The sequence below is a fragment of the Lytechinus variegatus genome, chromosome 2 (genome assembly GCF_018143015.1).
Source record: "Lytechinus variegatus isolate NC3 chromosome 2, Lvar_3.0, whole genome shotgun sequence".
In the NCBI taxonomy this organism is placed as follows: Eukaryota; Metazoa; Echinodermata; class Echinoidea; order Temnopleuroida; family Toxopneustidae; genus Lytechinus; species Lytechinus variegatus.
In genome coordinates this window covers 2,555,646-2,578,183 of record NC_054741.1, presented here as the reverse complement: position 1 = coordinate 2,578,183, position 22,538 = coordinate 2,555,646, and the positions used below count along the sequence as shown (strand labels likewise).

The 22,538-nt window shown below is 37.4% G+C and overlaps 1 protein-coding gene across 1 annotated transcript; it reads left to right on the top strand.

The window, feature by feature from the left end:
- The first annotated feature begins 1,728 nt into the window (after positions 1–1,728).
- Positions 1,729–2,064, top strand: LOC121409335 (protein PLANT CADMIUM RESISTANCE 3-like). The gene has a single exon (XM_041601270.1). The coding sequence runs from the start codon at positions 1,729–1,731 to the stop codon at positions 2,062–2,064; it is 336 nt and encodes a 111-aa protein (XP_041457204.1).
- The last annotated feature ends 20,474 nt before the right edge of the window (positions 2,065–22,538 follow it).

Below are 22,538 nucleotides of genomic sequence, written 5' to 3'. Positions count from 1 at the left end.
CATTCATGTTTAGAAATCCTATTCTACTGTTACAAAATGGGTAACATAAAAAAAATTATGACAGTTTTTTACAGAATTATTATGATCTTTATTATCATTATTCTTTTTTTTCTATTTTTTTACCACTACTACTATTATTAATATTACTACTGCTGCTAATATATTAATACTACTAGTACCACTTTTTTGGGGGGGCTCGGGGGCCCGGCCCTCCCGGGTAGGCGAAAAAGGGGGATCCAAAAAGGAAGAAAAGAGAGGGAAAGAAAAATATAGGGAAAGAAGATAAGAGAAGAACAGGGAGAAGAAAGAGAGGAGAAAAAAAGAAGGAGGAGTGCCGAATCGATGTTCGACCGGGGGGGGGGTTCCGAATTGATGTTTGATTTAGGGGCGCCGAATTGATGTTCGACACAGGGGCGCCGAATTTATGTTCGACACAGGGGGCGCCGAATTTATGTTCTACATAGGGGCGACGAATGTTCCACTTAGGGGTGCCGAATTGATCTTCAACCTAAGGGAGCGCAGAATTGATGTTCTACCTTGGGGCGCCGAATTGATGTTCGACATAGGGGATGAGGCTCCAAATAATGTCGATTTAGGTGTTCCGAAATTGATCTTCAACCTCGAGGGGGCCGAATAGAGGTTTTACTTAGGGGCGCCGAATTGATGTTCGACATAGGGGGCGCCCAATCGATGATGTTCGACGTAGGGGCTCCGAATCGATGTTCAACCTACGGGCGCCGAATTGATGTTAGACATAGGGGCGTCAAATATGTATGTCCTGGTGCGCGAAATTAATGTTCAACCTAGGGAAGGGCGCTAAATTCATATTCGATCTTTGGGCGCCAATTTGATGTTTGTCCCCTGGGCACCAAATTTATGTTTAACCTAGGGAGGGGGCACCAAATTCATATTCGACCTTTGGGGCCCTAAATTCATGTTTCACATGGATGGCGCTAACCCAAAATGTTTGCAATCGCGACCAAGCAAAAACTAACTTATTATTTTTTTAAATCGAATTTCTTGACAGAATTTGACATAGCATCCAGAAAATATGATTTCATATTTTATTCCCTTTCTTTTTTTCTCTCTCTCTCTTTCTTTTATCTTGGTCGTGGGACTTTTTTGGGGGGAGGGGCAACTCCCCACCTCCGCCCCATCTATTCGCTAGTGTTTCGGACAAGTGTGCACGGATTTACTACATGTATATTACTAATGTACCCCATATGCCATCGATCGTGTTTTTCTCACGAAAATTATAATCAGGGAAGAAGAGCGAGCAGGTATGCAAAATGGCAGCCTTCACCAATAAAATTGTTAATGCTTGAACAGAATTAGAGAGCTCAGAAACTGGATTTGAGATTCGATCGATACATTAGTGATGAAACGTTGCAGCTGCGACCTGAAATGACCAAGCCACAACGTCCAGGTACTGCATTCATTACCATTTATAGAATTAATTATGCATGACGTAGTCACAATACGGCGCCACGATTGGTCGAAACATGAACACTCTCCCGCCACGGGTCGGTCGGACATGCGCAGGGCTCCCCGAAATCTGACAAATCGTTCAGAAGCAAACAATACACACCCTTTTCTCGGCCGCGCTGATATCGCCCAACGACATTGCCATTCACTTTGGAGTGAGTTGTCATACCGAACCACCACGCAGGCGAGTTCCACCCATCACTTTTTCCATCCTAACAAACACCAAGTAAATCAACATCCAAAATGGGCGAATGGAGCAATGGCATCTGTGGCTGCTTCAGCAACATTGGCATGTGCATCTTCACCTATGTTCTACCTTGCTATACCCAAGGAAAGTTGGCGGAATCTTTGGGAGATGACTGCCTCCTCTGTGGAATAGCTCTGCTTGTTCCCATCGTCAACATCTACGCCCGTCTCACCACCCGCGGGAAGGTTCGAGCTAACAAGGGCATAGAAGGGGGCATTCTTGGCGATTTGCTCTGTGTTTGCTGCTGTCCATTCTGTGCCCTCATGCAAGAAAGCTTGGAGATGTCTGTTTCAACCCCTCTGGGAGCTGGAGAATCTATTGCCCGCTCATAAACCTCTTGACATCACTTTCAAAAATCAACGGTACATTCATTATGCAAAGGAAGCACTGTGAGGCAGCTTCGCCAACGCTACAGAGAGCGGTGTCGCAAGACCACGCCCTTTTGATTACAAGCGCTACGTTTAGCTGGATTGAAATGTCACTCTCTCTGTGACAACTACCAAGGGAGTTAGACTATTGGAGTACTACTTTTTCTTCAAATTATTCATCTATGTATCTATGATCTCGACTGAGAGGATTGCACACCACTGGGTTATACCCCGAATCTGAAATGATCTGAAATAAATGTCCGGAAGCCGCTGGGAGCGGAGCAGCTGCTGTCGTTTTGCGCATCATGTATTCCATTGATATGATCAGGATAATTGTAATAAGTTGAAATTCGGCGAGCATCCTCTGCATCTTACCAGGCATCACCTGTCTCATCACAAGGCTGGTGAAGTGTTGCCGATACCCGACAATCACCCTCGTTATGCTTTGGCGTTCAACCTCGTCTAGGGCTATTTATCACAGTGACGAAATCGGTGAACTGTTATGCGTTTCCATACTTTCGCCTGCAGTTCAAAAGGTCATACCCACGCGAAGCGGCGAGGAATATCAAGGATTCAACGAAAATAAAATAAATCATCCACAACAATGCATGGAGGATATCGATTCTTTGCCCTGCGGGGGTATTCTGGACTTTCAAATTGATTCAATGAAAAGGTTGCACACGCTCGCGGTCTCCTCAATTGTGGTCCGAAAATCGTCTGGTAGGCATGCACCCCATATCCATGACCTCCAGATTGTAACCCCTTTCACCCCACCCCATCCTCCCAACACCAACGCTCTCCCACCATGCATCCCGGAGGCGGCCTGCTCTTCAACGAGATGACATCACGAGGGGTTATGGGATGGATTCCAAGGACAGGTCATTGAACCAGGATCACATCTTTGGACATCTCTCTGTAGCGAATGTCATCCCCACCCCCTCATAAAAGAACAACCAGATATTGAATTGATTTTAAATGAAATGCGATCATGGCGATTCGTTACCAAAACGTACCCTAGACGTAAAATGTTTCCGAGGTAACTGGTTTTATACCAGCTTGGTGTTTACCAGCAAAATGATGTCCTTCCGAGTTCCTATGGTTACTATGAATAGAAACAGAAAACAGAAAATTAAATCATAAATAATGGCTTGTATTTCTTCGGTTCATTACCTTTGGACGGGTATTCCAATTTAGCTGTGAAATTTTATTCTGAGAAGTGAATGGAAATTATAAAGTTAAACTTGGATGGTACATAATCAGGTTGTAGGGTCTACTTATAGATCGAAGAAACGGCTCCTAACCAATCTGTCAAAAGGCAATTAAGATACATTCTTATTGATGGTAACTATCCTATTTCATGCAGCGTGGCAAATGTATAATTTAATCATAATTAGCATTTTTCAGAACCAGATAAAAATGTAAAGATTCCATTTTCGAAACTTCCGTATAAAATGTAAAGAACGCTTCCAATGTACAACCTGCACGATGGAAAGAGGAAAAAACGTATAGTTGATTATTGAATATTGTCGTGATTTGTCAAATATCTTGTATTATATATATGAAAATGCTTATTCCTTCATTGTATAACGGCTAGTTTCTAAGCTTATTTCAGTGGGTATATAAATGCCTGTTTGATGTATACACAGAGATAACGCTGTTTAAAGATGTTGCTAAAAAAATAAACAATATCTTGGTGAATTATGACGTCCGACTAAATTGGTCAAAAAATCAAAATGAACCAACAGTATGCTCAAATGATGTCATAAAATTTTGTCCCATAACTTCCTTGAGTTGGAGTTCTGACCACTGTCGTTTAGCATGGACATAAATAATCTTTTCACAAACATATTGTTTATTTTTAGCAAGAATTGTTATTCAAATAAATTTCCAATATAGACTGAACGGTAAAAATATTGCTTTCCAAATAACTTGCAGTATACTTAGCCTACTTGCCTAAAATAAGCTAATTGGTTGAACTTCTCTCTCTGCTCGCTTGAATAAAGAGCTGCCCTTTTTTTCAGCGTGAGGAAGCTAATGTTTTGCTTAAAGTGGTCGATTTTTTATTTCTTTTGTGTTAACTCTATAATCTCTTATATGATTTAATGCTTATTAATGTGCCTTTTCGAGCTTCCTCGGACTCTGTTATGTAAAGATCGAAAGCCTTTGAAACAACGTAAAACATCAGATACCAGTTCATTTTGAAAGATATTGAATTCTCTTCATTCTTTTCTGTCAATATTGTATTTTTATATGTAACAAGAACAGAGTTGGTACGTTGTTCTTTAAAACTATTATTGGAGAAGACACATACACGACTCTGTTAAGTGTATGATAATGATTTATCGGGAAAAAAATATTCTGGTCTTTCACATTTTCATTGTCACTTAATATGTTTCTGTATACCTTGGATTCGCACTAGAATCTCAACATGAGTTTTAATTTCCTTGAATTTGGAATCATACCTTGTTATCTTCTTTTCATCTTCCTAATACTAATCTCATGGAAGCAGAGGCTTTTTATATATCTTTATGGGTGAGGTCTTTTGGCCATTTTAACTGAGATGCTGAATATTTGGTTCTTAAACCTTGATCGTTTTGTTCGTTTAACTTCTTTTTTAATTTGTTGTTGATTATCATTTCTAAATTTCAGTTCACCTCGTCAGTTTTTCTTTTCTAATTTGACTTCGAGCAATTGAGGCTGTATGAAAATCTTGATTTTAGTTGGACCAACAAACATTTTCTTGTCTACGCAAAGTTCAGAGTTTGGCTGAAAAGAAAAGAGATATATCTGGAAATATTATTTCGAAATCATAAGTACTACTGCAAAATGCAGATGCCGATTTAAGTAATTCTTTACTTTGGGCAAGCGTAGACGTCTTTTTGAAGACCTGTCTGGGGCTTTTGGTAATTTCATAATTTGATTTTTTTTTCTTCAGGGGGAGGGGGTATTGGTCCAATATCAGTACTCGAATGTCAAAATTTTGGTTGATTTATGGATTACATTCTTATTGTAGCTTAATTTAACTTTGTATATTTATCCTTTTGAAATTTGATGGAAGTTTCTGATTTTTTTATTCTCTTTTGAATTGTACATTGATGCCTTTTCCGTCGGTATTAATCATCACGGATACCATAGGTAATTTCGTATTGGCAAAATAGGCTGTTAACTTTACTTGCCAGTTGAGTTTGATGAAAAATAAAACGAAGCAAGGAAGTAAAATGGATGACGTATAATACATGTATAGATGAGATGATATAGTCTTGTAGTGGAATAGAAATAGCGATCGTTTATAATTAAATGATGTATTGTGAGATCTGTAGACATTATATTGTACTGACATTTTAAACTTTTGATAGTGAAATGTTCAAAATCTTTCAGTGGAAACAAGGAAAGAATGGGTTTATGATCTAATGTTATTTTGTACCAATTGAATTGTATGTAACACTGAATAAAGGGGTAAAACGTATTATTGTGTGGTGATCTCATTTGTATCTAGGCCTGTAATCTTCGATTGTTTTTTTTTTCAAGTATGTGTAGGATATGCTCTCTATGATAATCTTATCCTGGTTTCAGACGAGCCTGTATTAGCGTAACATACATTAAACTCGATAAGAATAAAATGTGAATTTGAACACTTCAATAAAAGTGTAAAAATTGTATCTCTTTATTCTTATCCAGCTTGGCGCCCTAGGATCCTTTTTGCACGTTTAATGAGTAAATGTAATAAGGGTTAATTACATTTTTTGCTCCAAAAGAAAGACACTGCTGAGTTGTATCCTTTGGGGAAGGTGCAACTTTGCACCCCTTTAATATAAGGAGCAAGTTGTTTTCTGTATAGAGTACAAAAGGGGTATTTCCAGATACCAACAAGACAAGATCAAAGGCAAAAGTTGTCCCCTTTTCATTTCAAAAGGGGGCTGCCAACATAGCATTTAGGGTGCAAACTTTCACCTCATTTCTCTATTTTGTATGACGTATTGGTAAGTGCGCCTTAACGCTATTGTGGTTTCATTATTGTATTGGCGGGAGTTGTAGTTGCATCTAAATGGTCAAATATTCACTTGCAAATATGAATGGTATTATACACGACGTATGATGATGGCAAAAAGCAGGGTATACGGGTGAAAGCAGGACTCGTTCCGATTCCGATACGATATCTTCAAATTCCACGCGGTCGTATTAATTATCAGACTGAGCAACATGCAGGTGGGGTTTTAAGTTAAATTCATACTCTTAAAAACAATACGCCAGTCTGCAGAAATTAGAAAGGTGCCTTATCAAAAGGGCTGTCATTTTTATTTTACAATTTTTTTTTTTCAAAATGAAGAGATTGTATAAAAAAAAATCAAGATGGGGAGGGAGAGAGAGAGAGATGAGAAGAGATAATTAGGAGAGAAAGATTAAGGGAGAGAGAAGACGGAAGAAGAGATAAGATGTTCAAAACGCTATCAGGATTATCCTGTTCCATGGGAATCAGATCATAATATTTAAAGGTCAAGTCTACCATAGGAAAATGTTGATTTGAATCAATAGAGAAAAATCAAACAAGCATAACGGTGAAAATTTTATCAAAATCGGATGTAATATGAAGTTTTAAAGTTTCGCTTGTTTTTTCACAAAACGGTTATTATGCTCAACTCATTGACATGCTAATGAGAGAGTCGATGATGTCCCTCACTTACCATTTCTTTCTTTTTTGTACTGTTTGAAAGTAAACAACTTGTTTACTAAGTCTTAAGGTGGTCCTTACTGTCAAATCTGTAAACATTGAAATAGTATTTCAATTTTTACAGATTTGACAGTATAAGGACCACCTTGACTGAACCATAAAATGTTAAGGCAATGGTGATTGATGTTCAGGGAGGAATGAAAATGTTTCAAAGGACAATTACCCGGGACAATGAGGAGAAAATGGGAATATTTCATATAATAAAATACAAAAGAAGTAGTGAGTGAGTGATGTCATCAGTCCCCTCATTTGCATACAGACCAGAATTTACATATAACTAAATGTATCTTTCTTTATATTTTACAACTGAATTTGATGAAATTTTCAATGTTGGGCTCATTGGATTTTTCTCTTTTTATTCAAATCAACTCTTTGTTTGGGTAGACTTGTCCTTTAATATACATTAACAGCTTTACCCCTCCCCCACTCTCTCCTTTCATTTCTGTCTCTTTTCTCTCTCTCTCTCTTTCTTAAAAGTTTCGGCAACTCTTCTTGAAAATTTTAGTTAAATGAGAGTTAATCAAGCTCCCACCGATCCATCCTCCATTTTCCCCCCTAAAAAACTGATTCCTCTGAATTTCCGAAGAAACCTTGTGAACAAAAAAAATATATGATTTTGGCAGTTTGAGTTTGGCAACCGTTTCAAAACTGAGTGACATCATTTCGCAAATGACTGCGCTTGTGACGACTTCTCTTTGGATTTTCTTTGTACAAAATAATGAAAGGAAAAAAATGAACATTAGATTTTTTTTCTATGTTAGTATATACTAAATGAAAACAGCACCTGTGCTGGACTGACAAAAGAAAACGCTTTACATTCATAGCAGGGTGAACATCGACTAGTAATATTGCTATTGTGACTGACCTTCAATACGTGTATACAATATATGCATACAATAAAATGCATTGCTTTGAATTAGAAAAAAATGCCAAATGTACCCGTTAAATTGTCGGTATGGAGGTGAATATTGCGGGTACGTGTAAAAGTACATGTATTGTGAGAGGTAGAGTGAGAGCAAATCCCGGGAGCAAACAAGATAAACATCCAAACAGGAACAAGTAACAAATATCTATTTACTGAATTCACATTTCAGTTAACCTGACAATTTTTGCTAAATACTGAGCGGCGTAGTGAGACAAAGAAATTGAGGAAGCGCAGACATTGCGTAGGGGCAAATTACTAAGTATCGAGTGAAGCGAACAAGTAAATTTTGTAACCCTTTAAAGTATAGATATGATCATAGACATCGATTTTTACACAATATTTAGCAAATAATGTCATGTTTCTCCCCTTTTTCTTTGTCTTTAAATTTGGGGGGTCCAGTAATCCTAAGCACCCCACCCCTTGTATGTACTGTGTCAATCTAGTACTCATCATCATCTCTATATAGACCAGAACGTGGGGTTTTTTGTGCGTATTGCCAGGAGTCGTGGAAAATTGGAAGTAGTACAATTTAAACTTATTCAAACGTATTTACCTCTGTTATTACTAGGGACTAGTCGATCAAGGGTCTTAGATTTGAAGTTTGAAAAAAAAACGTAAGAAATGAATTCACGATAAAGCTAGGATGTATTGACTGGCCACAAAGCCAAATTGAATGTCAGGCGAGATATCATGAAAGTGTATTGGCGTCAATGTGCAGATTAAATTAAATGTCCTTTTACAGGAAATGTTTCTAATGTCGCTGGCTTCCCTTTTTGCAATAGTTGGCAGGCATTGGCCTTGTTAGTCAGTTGGTAGTATCATGGACCTACTAGCAAACATGGTAGTAGGCCTATATAGAGTTGAACTGAGAATGATTATCAATGGAACATTGCGTATGCATTGGCGTACCTAAATTTGACAAGCAAAAAAAAAGTCTTCAACAAAAAATATACTATTTCATACCAGAAAAAAACATGACAAGCAAAAAAAAGGTCTTCAAGCTCGCCAGGTGGGGGGGTCAGGGATACGTCCTTTGCCCGGGGGGCCACTTCCATTCACGAGTGGATACCATGCGCGACCATGGGGTCTCGAAAAGCACCCTTAACACGTAATTTCCATATTCTGAAAATGCACCCCTTAACAAGTATTGGCGTGTGAAACCCTACCCTTAACAAGTATTGGAAACAAAACGATGCTCTTGGCAAATATTCCCTAAAATGAACCCCTAAACAAGTACAGGAATGTATTATTGTTACGGGTCCTTTGGTTATCGGCTTTACCTTATTTGGTTTAGTCGGACCCCATCTTCTACACCTCGCACAAATAGGACTCTAAACACGTAGTGTTGGGGCAAAAAGGACATCCTTTATAAAACATTTTAAATTTTTTTATCATCCCCGCAAATTCGACCCTAAACACGTAATTTTCCTAGCGAAATAGATACCCTTTTTTCATTATTTTTGTGTTTTGGACACCCTTTTCACGTTACGTACGTAACGTGCCCTATCGTGAAAAGGACATCCTTTTTACGTGTTTTTTTGGTCGCGCATGGTATCCACTCGTCAATGTAAGTGGCCCCCCGGGCTCCTTTGCATGTTTGCATGGGTTATGACCCCTGCCCCCACCCCCGTAGGTACGCTAGTGTGCGTATGTAAGTTACGAGTTGGTGTGTTCATGACTGACAAAGCACGGGGTACGTAGGCTATTAGGCAAGAGATCGTGCCCTTATCCTCTCGTGACAAAATGTCTACCGCTGTGCAAGAAAGCAAGCGAATTGATCCTTATCATGTTTCCAGTAGTGATATTTAAAAAGAAAAGGGCACAAAAGAGGAACTATGAGAGGAAAAACATATTTTCAAAAGAGAAGTCTGTGTTACACTCTGTAGTACCATAATGTCGAATTGAGGAAGAATAAGTCATCTTACCCCCCCCCCAAAAAAAAAAAGAAAAGAAAGAAAATCACGCAGGTGTCGCCCCTACAAAAGGGGAGGGGTTAGTTTCGTTTGGTTTCATTCACGTTAATGAAATACAAAACAAAATATACATTGCATTATAAATAATTAATGTATACCGAAATTATATCACAGGGATAAACCCGTTTCAGATTGGCTATGAATAGCCAATTTGTTCTTCCCCCGGGGTCCCTATACCACTTACATTATTTTAGTGTAATAAAAAAAATATCTGACAAATTTATATCCCTCTAACGTATGTAGTTTTGATGGCACAATGTTAGATAATATATAACCTATCGTAAAACATATTTAGTCACTATAACCATATTTTATTATAGTATATACTTACATAAAGAGATAAATTTGTGATGATTTTCCTTTTCTCCATGACATTTACGCTTGGGCATAGTTTGGGACTCGACAAAAGGGACATTTCGCCGAATCTCGTTATAATTATCATGATCACTGAAATGTGCTTGCGTTAGATAAACCTAGTCTTTAATTTAGCTCGAACCAATGGCGTAATACCAAACCTTTTTTGGGAGGGGAGGGTGAAATATCACATATCGGGCACAATCTATATTAAAAATTGCGAACGAGGGAAGCGAGCGAGCAAAATATCTACATTTTTGTTTCAAAGATCCAATCTTACTCGGGGGCAAGCACCCTCAAGCACCCCCCCCCCCCGTCCCCCTCCATCTATACGCCACTGGCTCGGACTATGTTGAGGTAGTAACTTCTATGATAATTGATTGTACATACGGGTCAATAGGTCATTATATCAAAGTGCACATCAATAGTCTACCCTCTTTCACAACAAATCAATGTGATGCTACTTTCTGTTGAGACCATGGCAAGATGCGGGGGTTCACAATTGAGCCGTTAATTACTTGTTCGGCTTATTTTACGTTCAAATAATACCGTCCACTATTAGCGTATCCATGAATATACTGTTTCCATTCATTCATTGAATAAAATTCACTGGGGAGAAGATTTCCATATGTAGATGCCTGTCATTAATAGCTTCGGACTAAAGTCATTTTTTTTTGCTGTACAAAATCATTGATTGATACATATAGTCAGTGAGAAGTAAAGAACTTTGTTTCCAGCCTTAGTCAGATATATTTTTGTTATATGTTTGCGGTTAGGACTTCACAGTCCACACAAGAAGCAACATTCGTCTTGAATCCCTAAATATGAGATTTTTTTATTTAATTATCATTATTTTCGGGAGGGGCTAATTACTGATTTTTTTGAAAAAGCTATCAACTTATATTTCGGTATATCTTACCGTTAATTGTGGTGGAATATGGTGGAATGTGTTGGTCTTTCTGTATTTGGTTTAAGTGCACGATTAGCAGTGGTTGTATTTCAGATATAGGCAAAGGATATAGATTGTTAAAAATTTGCAAAGTACATAATGATTGTGTGATATGGATTTTATACTGAATTTCGCAAAAAAAAAGTCGATTACTGAAATAGTGTGAAGAGTTAACGGGAACAACCCTGTACCCAAAACCTATCCCCGGGGAATACCTCATAATATTCAGATCCCACATCATGACGATTTACAAATTGCTTTTTGGTACTCTTCAGACCTTATATAGAGATGCTGTGTGGCGATTCCATACGTGTCATACAGGACATTTTGACAATTATTTCTAGATTCCTAGCCGAATGCTTGAGCAATAAAGTATTATTTTTTGTCAATGATAACGCTATAGTGGATAGTCATGTGAAAAACTAATAACCCACACAAAATAAATGATTATGGGTAAATTATATGTGAAAATTTTTCTGTGTCGTACGGGACGCAGAAATGTCCCGTAAGACTCGCAACATTATAAGCTATACCTATGGACGACATATTTTTGTTGGTGGTCTGTATTTTGCATGATACCCACTACCCAGTAGTACTTTAATATCACCACATTCGTTCATTTGGACAGCAGGTTGAAAAATGTTGTGAAAATGGCCAATTTTTCTGGCATGGAATCGCCATGTGGTGTTATTTTAGATAGAAATAATCTCCTTGCATTAAAAGAAATATCTGATTTCCCTTTAGATGATGAAATACGTTGAAGCATTCGTTTAATCTTTCCTGAATGTGTTATATGGTTAGCTGAGGACGAGGTTGACGTGACTTATTGCACTCATATAGCCCTGGCCATTTCTAAAATGATATCGTCGTCCATTTATCCAGCATGTTTATACCATTATCGTCCCTGCATCCCAAAACTGTTAAGGATATGAGGCCTAGAGGTTTGATTCAGGGGCAGCGCCAAGATATTATGACGACTTACGACTTAAATTTATTGAATTTCAGGGGTAATATGCCGTATAGAGTTACACTTCCTATGGCCCCCTTTCTCTCTTTTATGCTATTCTTTCTTCTCTCTTCTCTTCCTCATTTTTTTTTTACTATATCCTCCTAACCTTTGGGTGACACGACATTCCGGCGACGTTTTCTCTGGGCTTTATTTCGTCTAATATAGGGTCAGGGTTGAAATAGGGTTTTATGGTAGGTTTAGTATTAGGATAAATCCATGATTGAATAATGGTCATTCCATTAGTGTGTTGAATTTACAGTGGAGCAATAATTGTCGCCGGAACAAATTCATGGAAACTGTTTTTTATATATCGATATTTTAGTGGACCCCCCCCCCTTCTATTTCCATATGCTTTATTTCATACTGCTTTCTGTGAAAAGTCGATCCCTAGAACCCTTTTCATAAACCTATCCTCCAATTAGCCGCCTAAGAGTAATGCGGATAATTCAATAAAAATTGCGTTCATAAACTCCGAAAATAAGCCGCATTATTTTTACGAGCGCCCTTCCTGAAAAAGGCGGATAATCGCCATGACAACTGGACACGCCCCCTCCGATGCGGTTGTGTTGGAAAAGGGTGACCTTGTGACCGCACCATGGCAATTATCCGCATAATTTGGAAATGCGTTCATAAACTCAAAATCTTGTCCCGATGCTGCTATTATGCGGATAATAGCAGCATCAGAGTAATGCGGATAACTCTTGTCCTCCTCCAATTTTACGACCAAATTATGCTGCTATTAGCCGCCTAATTCATTTTAATGGGGTTTATGAAAGGGGTATTAGTTTGTATCTGATTCATATTACTTTGTATTATGGTTGAAAAAAATGAATGAAGAATTAATTGAATTTGAAAAACAGGGGGCGTTACCCCCACCCCGCCCCCTGTAGCACCGTCCCTTGTTTGATTGCATGCGGGGTGGACGCTTTTGCCTGTGCATTATGGTTGTCGGAACATGGAAAGCGGTATCTTGTCAACATTCATGAACATCAACTTCAATGACATTTACCCGTGAAGAGCGATCAACCCTCCCATTTCCACACTCTCCCTCGTATATCATCTCGCTTGTTGTCGTTCTAGCCTATGATGGTAGCATAATACATCTACAGCCTTGCATCGAGAGGATGAAGGAATGAGAAGGATACTTTTCTACATATGAATGGTTTATTGCCCGACATGAGTCAATATGCGATGGGACAGTTGCAGAATCACTTACAAATCCATGGAGTAGGGTCCATGGTAAATCAGAGTTCCGTTGTATAAAAGTACTGTCATTCTTTTGAGTACAGATCGATCCACAATCTGCTAAACTATGTTGAACTCAACACTCAACAGTGTTATCATTTCAAAAGAAACCGATTCAGCTATTAAAAAAAAGACTCCTACGACCCCCCCCTTGTAATATTTGATTTAACTTCTATTGTATCGAATTTTCTGAAAGATTGCACTTGAACAATTAATTCTTTCTCTTTACACAAAAAGGAACCTCGGCCTTGAACGGATATTGCAATAACGAAAAAAACACGTATTTCTCATTTTCTATTTACTTATTTATGTATTATTTTGGATTAAGTCTTTTCCTCCCATCTACACTATAGGACCAGCCAATTATTCATCGTATTATCTTGGTACCAGGGCTCATTAGCCAATCAAATTCAAGGTCCCGGTGGTAATTTAAACCACAATGTCGAAGTTACCATAGTCGTATCGTATAAGCCTTCCTCCGCATGTTTGTAAAAACAATCCTCTTTTATCATGTCTATATATAGACAATAGTCTCGTGTGCGACTGACCAGAATTCGAAAATAACTTAATAAGTGGGTATTCTAACGTACTTCAATAGTAATCCCCGTTACCAAGTCCAGGTCCACATAAACATCACCTAAACTTGACTTAATTCATGTAATCAGCTGGGTTTTTTGTCGTTTGATGTTATTGGGCAACCGTTTGACTTTAAGAGTGATTGTTACAGATTTCAAATAGATATGGAGAAGAAAAAGCTATGTTATGGAACTTGGATGTTTGCGACAGTTATCAAAATTGATAGTAGTGGCTTTTGAAGATTTCGTTTGATTTTGATTTCATTTCATTAAATTTTCATTTCCGCATTTTACAAGTACAATCATCTTTCCGCAGTTCATAACAATAAACACAATGATAATATAATGATTAACATAGAAGTGTTGTTCTAAATCAGTTATAAATAATACATGTTCTACAACCCAGGTGCTGATCATCAGACTTGTTCCGTACCTCGCTGTATGGACCTGTAGTATAGGTCCATGCTGCTCCAACTTACGACATGAGGTTTGGTGGACCCATCCAGCTCACTATTAACAATACCCTTGGTCCCGTAACACAAAGCTTAGCGATGAATAGAAAGTATTAAAGAACGATTCTGATTGGTTCCTGGTCAGGATTTTAAACTAAAATTCGCGTGTAACATTGATCTTGATTGGTCAGTCTATTTTGTGATTGATCGTTAATCTTTGTGTTACGGAGCCCTTGTTGACCCATCGGTTGCTTGTTGACCCTGCGAACCTTAGCAATGGCCTCCAGCATGTAGCATCAGTGTAGCGTTCGTTCCATCAAGGAAGCTCCTTGGTTCCATTCTCTCGTTGGTTGTTTGGTAGGTTTTATGTGTTTATCTTAATTTTTGCTTCGAGTATATATTTAAGATGATGGATAATGAAGGTGATGATCATCATCATCTTCCAGCTTCATGATGACGACGATCGACGAAAATGGTTATGGTGATGGTGACGATGACGATAATGAGACAACAATGATGCTTGGGATGGTGATAGTAATGATGAGAAGGAGGAGGATAATGATGATGATGACGACGATCGTTTCATTTACGATGACAGGCCTAACAAAATAATAAACCTTAATAATCAACATGATCACGCTAAAATTGAAAATTACATAATGTGTTCTTTGAAAATATCACATTTTGTTATACCTCCAGCCACATGGCTTTTTTGTTTTTTGCTCGTGACATTTTGTTCTGACCAAAATCACCTTCTTTCCCGTTTTCAATACCACCACCCCCTCTTAAAAAAAAATCGTTCCCAGATCCCCGCCACTTACCCCCCTCTCTTTCTCTTCTTTATTTCTTTTTCTCTATCTCACTTTACCCATCTCTCCTTTCTTTCCGCACTTTATCACACAACCTAGAACTTTGAAATTGATTTATTCTGCAATAATATGTCAGTCGAACCGAACACGCCTATTCACGCGTAATGAAGCAAACACACTATTCTACTCGTTTACCTTGGCAATGTTATTATTGCGGGGGGGGGTGGCAAACCGTGATTTTTTTTTCATCCTGCCCTTGGATGTGGTTAGTGGATACAGAATAGTTTCCCCGATAGTTTCACCTTAGAGCTATTAGCTCTAGTTTCACCTTATAGAGCTATTAGCTCTATATGGTTTCACGCTGTAAAGAAATGACGATAATACAATCTTTCACCGAACAAGCAGCAACGAAAAATTGAAGGATAGACTATACTGCTAAGCATAGCATCCTGTGTGGGGGTGTGTAAAAGAGGTTGTGTACAGAGATGTAGATAAAAAAAATTGAGCGCCTCTATCGACCATCACTCCCATTTCAGTCATTAGAAAATAGAGCATGGATAATGAATAACAATTCCTTGCATTATCTTTCATTTTGAATCGAAGTCATTAGGATGCATGCAATAGCTATTTAACCCAATAAATATGAGACTCAAATCTATTTTAAAAGAATATTTTCAGGTTAAAATGATATGTTGATGAATATAGTAGAATGAAACAAGCAATAGGCCTACAAGACGTATTGACGTTCCATCAAAATCGGAGGAAATACATCGAAGTTGATAAATTTTGAAACTTTGATTACTTCGGTGAAATCCGGGGGGCATTTACATTCACGAGTGGATACCATGAGCGACCATGGGGTCTCGAAAAGCACCCTAAACACGTAATTTTAATATTCTGAAAATGCACCCCTTTACAAGTAATGGCGTGTGAAACCCTACCCTTAAGCATTGGAAACAAAACGATATTCTTGGCAAATATTCCCTGAAATGAACCCCTAAACAAGTACAGGATTTTTTTTATTGTTACGGGTCCTTCGGTCGTCGGCTTTACCTTATTTGGTTGAGTACGACCCCACCTTATACACCTCGCGCAAATTGGACCCTAAACACGAAATGTTGGGGCAAAAAGTACATCCTATATAAAACATTTTAATTTTGTTTTATCATCCCCGCATATTCGACCCTAAACACGTAGTTTTCCTAGCGAAATAGATACCCTTTTTCATTATTTTTGTGTTGTTGACACCACGTTACGTACGTAACGTGCCCTATCGTGAAAAAGACATCCTTTTTACTTGTTTTTTTTTGGTCGCGCATGGTATGTCCCCCGGGGGATGAAATAGTATAATGAGTGAGCTAGTAATGTCACGTCCATGTTGATGCTTAACATAGTTTGTCTTATTTCGTATGGAATCTTGATCATTCAATATTTATCAATTTGGATTTCTTTAATAAAAACATTCCCCTTGTCACAAAATAAGTCAGGATACTGATAATCATTAATTAAACACATTACACTATTGAGATGCATAATTATGAAATAACACAATACTTCAATATGCCATTTGCATTTTGTCATTTTGATGGAATCTTCAATGCTTGTTAACTATTGAGGCCCAATCACAGCATTGTGTCAATTTCAGCATCGAGTATACATTTCACAATCTCAACATCATTCAACTGTTTTACAGGTTGGGACATGAGGCTGTTCAATGTAAATATCACAATAAGGATCAGATAAAGGAAAATCATCTCATTATGGGTATTAATATGACCATAAATTGCAACAATCAAAATCAAACAATACTCCAGATATATTTGTTCTTAATTGGGGGGAAACATAATTCAGAAGTTATGAAAAATAAAATGCAACATTAGATGTTAGGTTCAAACATATTTAATTTTGTTAAGTGCTTGTTATTAAGATGACGAGATTACATTGTTTACTTGGATATTCATTACCAAAGAAAAACAAGTATACGTGGTTTGCTTATTACTATCATTTCATGAGTACTTTGATCGTGCAATTGCTGTGTGTCTATATAATACAGGCATGATTTTATATGCCTACTTTAAAGGGAATAGGTTATTTGTATCGAGGTTTTATTCATTTGAGTTGAATTGTTCGGCAAAAGCAACCGCAAAATCATTTTCAAGTGCTTTACAAAAAAAACAAGGTTTGAAAAATAAAACACAGTTATATGATCTGGAGTGGTAGACGATTTCCCCTTTGGTGTCCGCACGGTGGGTCGAAATGAACATTTCTATACGAATCGCGTACAGGAAGCTGGTACACACACAAAAAAATTAAAACAAAAACTTTTTTTAAAATGTCGTTTTTGATTCGCCGTGATGGGATGCCACCATATAGGCGAAATATGACTGCGCCGAAAGTAAAATGGTGAAATTAACTCATGAAGAACGTGAAAATAATATTATTAAGGCTTGCAACAATATCACACTATTGTTCATAAATAATTTCACAAAAACTACATTTATTTATATATATTGACGAGCACGGACATTCTAGATTATCTCAAAATCAAAGCTATAGAAGGAATTATAAGCAACCAAGAGACTTTTGGCTTTTTGAAAGGCCTAGAAAGTTGAGTACTTTGACATGGTTTCGATTTTGGGCTCTCCTGTTCATGCTGGTTTTAAGATCATATTGTTTGGTACCAGTGACTTTATTGAAGCTTGAATGTATTGATTTTTCAATTATTATGATTGTGGCATATAATAGACATATCTGCCTATCTCAACCCAGACATGTACAAGTATAATAATCAGTGATATGATTCTCTTTTTGTTTCAAATTCAATACAAAATGGTTTATTGAAAGAAATGTATCGTCGCGTGCAGCCAATAGCTAAATAAAACATGAATTACAAGTTCATAACGCCTGCATCCGTACGTGCAAAATCTGTGCATTTTGAATGTGAATATGGGGCAGTATTGTGACGACATGTAGTATTATATAGTCGTTTTATATCATGATTATCATTTTATTATATACCAAATAGCTCCGCGTTGATAAGATAAAAAGTCTTTCAGAGTATATTCAACAATAATTGCGTATGCCGAGATTGACCGCATTTTGAAGGGGATTTTTTTTTTCTTCTAATGATTGCTTCTCCCTCAGTGAAATTTCTTATACCACAGCCAGCAATGAATAGAATAGACCATGTTTTCTGAACAAGCTGGTTAATTTTTTTTTCTTTTGATGGTTTTGGGCATATTGCCTTATAAAACCGCTCCAGATGAGGTTGGATTAAGCAAAAGAATAACATCTTTCCCAATATGCCCTATTTGATTCATACATGTACATGTTAGCAGTGGTGTAGGTCGCTCCGTTCTGTCAGAGCAGACGTGATCGCTAATTCAATTTATAAAATGTATCCATTCCATTTTCATGATTTTATAGGTGTTCTACAAGATTAGACGGGGGTAAAGTAAGTTATAGACGTGAGCTCAAAATAGAGGCTGGAGATTTTTAGTTTTGAAAAGTAAGGAATCAAAACTCATAAATCGTTTTTTATAATTTAACCGTATCATCGAAACTAGACTCTGTGAATGAATTTGAAGTAGATCCGGATATAAGCAGAATCCATATGACAACGATATCGGAACAATAAGTGATTGCAGTACTATCGTGTTCATTGTAAGAAAATATATCCCTAAAACAGAACATGATGAGTTTAATGGTGAAATTTATATAGTTTGTCAAGTAATAAAACCACGTGACAGAATATATCATAAAAAACCCATCATCTTTCTAATGATATTTACTTTTATCGGGCAGCGCTCAGAGAGTCAAAGGGGCGTCTATAAAATGCACTTCAAGAAGAATGCTCTTTCACTGTAAAAACTGCGGTGTTAAAACTGACACCAATTGGTGTTAATAGAGGACCACACCCTGAGGTGTTAAAATTACACCCTAGAGATTAAACACAACACCAAAGAGTGTAAATGTAATAACACATATAAGTGTAAAACTAGCACCACCAATTTAACACCGGTGTAAAATAACTGTTGTGGTCCTCTATGTACACCGGTTAACACCACAGTTTTGCTGTGTATTGTGTGTTTTGTATGCAATCTGTTCATGATGGTTCTCTATTCTCGATTTGTTTTATATCCTGCAGTGCCGCATACATTAACTTGAAACTATTCATTCGAACCTCAAAAAGGGCAATCTCAAGTTCACCTATATATGAAGTGAATTGGACGAATGTATAATTATCAAAGGTCATATTGAGGCGGTGAAAGCTATTTTTTCCTTTGGGAGGGGATTTTGATCATCAAATCGTAACACATTTATAGTGACAGGGCCTATATACCGCACGCGTTATTAGAAAATAAAAGTACATGTACAATACAGTATTTGCATCACGCCTTTATACCCAAGTCCGCCCTCCCATATTCTCTACAATTTCACAACCCTTCATAATTATTTCCAATTTCGAAGCGGGGTGCCCCATGCCCCCCCCCCCTTTAAGCCAAGTTGCAAGAAAATTATTGACTGAGTGGGTGTTAGCCTATGTCCTGCATGGCTAACGGAAATAATCACAGGAAACAGGACTTGTTAACAGTTCCATATGAATGGTAACACGTGATGGATGATTGTAAATCATACACAGTCAAAACCTATCATCAAAACCCTGCTACATGTAAGTAGTAGCAGGGGTGACGGCCCAGGCCCCCCCCCCCCCACCCCCTCAGTACGATTTTCACGCCTTAGTGAAAAAAAATGGAGAAAAGAGAAGAGAGGGGAAGAGAAAAAAAGGAGGAAAATGAGTTTAAATAGAAGATGTCTACATACACCGTGTAATTGTATAAAACACCTTTAATTCGATTGAGAAAAAAGTGTGATGATGTCACATTGAATTCATGACTCCCTTCCAAAATATCTTGGCACCGACCCTGCATAAACATGATATAAATAACTAGGAAATGAAATGAAATTCCAAGACTGGTTTTACATCGAAGAAAATAACAGAATATTGCACAAGTTGACATGACTATACATATAATTTGAAATTTTGTATTTCATATGTGTACTTCGAAAAAATCTGATCGATACGTCCTTTTCAAGAAGGTCAAACAAAATCATTAAAGAACATAGAGAACTTTCCTTTAACTCCAGCTACGCATGATTGAACCAGGGAGCGTCTCACTAACAATGCCCTTGTCAAACAATCCATCGATTTTTAAGTCTAAACATGTTTTAGAGCATGCTCGGTGCTATCTAAACTCAAACCATGTTGTTGTGATCAATTACGATTTTCGAAAATGGACGTTCAAAATGTTAGTAAAACTCGCCTGTTTGTCATATTTTGTTGTTTTTCATCACTTTATTGTGCGAAAAGCAATAAAGGAAGTGTAAGAATGACAACAATACATATACATTTACAGAATAAAAGAGAGCCCATGCAGGACATGGTCACATTACTGACGCAAGCAGGGCAGATTAACATAATGTTACAGTTATACCAAATAAGATGGAACATTCGGTGAAAGTATAATAAACTCTTAATCATCAAATACAAGTTAATTTGTAATTAAAGTAATTATAGGCGTGTAGATAAAATCATTTTAGATAAAAACCAAACATTGAGAAAAAAAATAAAACCATGACGTATGTGGACTCATTAGCATGATTACACTCTGAATTGATGTGTACAACTTTACGCAGAGGAATCTGATTTTCCCATTGAACGTTATTTTTTTAGTAGTATATTACGACAGATGATGTTACTGCCAATTTAGAAAGGTTGTCTCTGAAAATTTTGTAAGGGGTTGGTTTGCCAAATTCATTTAAAAGCATTTTAAGTCGTTTTGTGTTATCCGGGGTAATGTAGCCTGTTGATCCCACCTCAATTGGAAAGTATTTTACTGAGTAGCTGTTGGATTCAATGTCAGAAATGAGTGGGGCGTATTTTCTTTCTTTATATTCATGTTTTTTTTTCTGTATTGGGTACAAAAGGGACAGAAAGTTCCAGTATCACTAGTTTCTTTTCATTTTTCCACAATGCACATATATCAGGGATCAGATTCGTCTGGTCTGCGTACATTGCAATGGGACGGTAGATATCCCCTGTTTTTTTTGGATTCTGACTTGAGGTCGGATGTAATATCTACATCCTGGTTTGATGTACCTTTCCGCAATGTTTCCAATATGTACAAAATAATATTGTCATGCCGCCATGTATAACAACCTTCGCATTACATTTATTACATTTCGCTGATGTCACCTTCCCCCATCTTACAAGGTTTGCATTGGTATTCAAAGTGTGTGAGAGAGAATTCATCACAAAGCGAGCTACTTTGTGTGGGAGATTATAAATTATGCTTTTCCAGTCAACTGACTTTTCTTGAAGGGCAGCAAGTTTGAAAAACTCGCCTTGAACGGAGAGTAATACCATGGTCACATTTGTTCTACGGCGGCCGTACGGCGAGTCGAAAACAGCCGTTTTATCTATGTTGATTCAAACCACCTATATGTAGTTGGAAAAAAAAATTGAAACGGCTGTTTTCGACTCGCCGTACGGCCGCCGTAGAACAAATGTGACCATGGCATGACTGAACATGGGAAAGCCACGATTGTGATCTCTCTTTCATGAAATAATCTTTAATTTTATGTTTGAGTTTGGGGAAAGTGACATCAGCTTGTTGTACTTGTGAATATACTCTATCGCTGTTCACCGTACTTGATTTTTTACGCTTCCAATTAGATTCTCTTTCTAATGCTGAATCTATATTAACTCTAGAATCAGAAATACGTCTGATTCTACTATAGTTAAGAGCATGTGATTGGTAATACATATCTGAAATTGACATGATATTTAAACATTCAGGCATATAAACGCAAGTGTGGCGGGTTTGGCGAGGCCAGACCATTTCTTGAGATAACGATTGGTAAGTGCATCAAGTAATTTCAGATGGGAATTAGTAACATCATTGACAGTAAGGTGATAACGAATTGAAGGAAGAAAATAAACGGCATATATTTTCAACTTGTACTCATCTCTAATAAGGGTGTGGTCGATGTTGTTCACAGCATTATTGATTATTAGTGAAGATATAGATAGACATCTTCAGATGATGTTTTGTACGTAACAAGTGAACCAAGAAATTTGAAATCGTCTTGCTCTAGACTTGCTAAACTTACTCCTAAGAAGAATGGTACATCTTTAGGGGAACCACCGACTATTGATAATGATTTGCATTTGGGTAGCTTTAATTTCAGACCGAGAGAAGGCCCCATGTCACAGTGGAAATTGACAAAAGTTGCCAAAAATTGACAAAATTGACCAAAGTTGCACAAAATTGCATAAACTTTTCACAAAGTTGCTCAAAATTGCGCAAAGTTGTACAAAGTTGCATAAACTTTTCACAAAGTTGCACAAAATTGCG

Excerpts from the sequence above, each read along its gene's own strand:
- LOC121409335 (XM_041601270.1), top strand. The coding sequence starts at position 1,729 with ATGGGCGAATGGAGCAATGGCATCTGTGGCTGCTTCAGCAACATTGGC.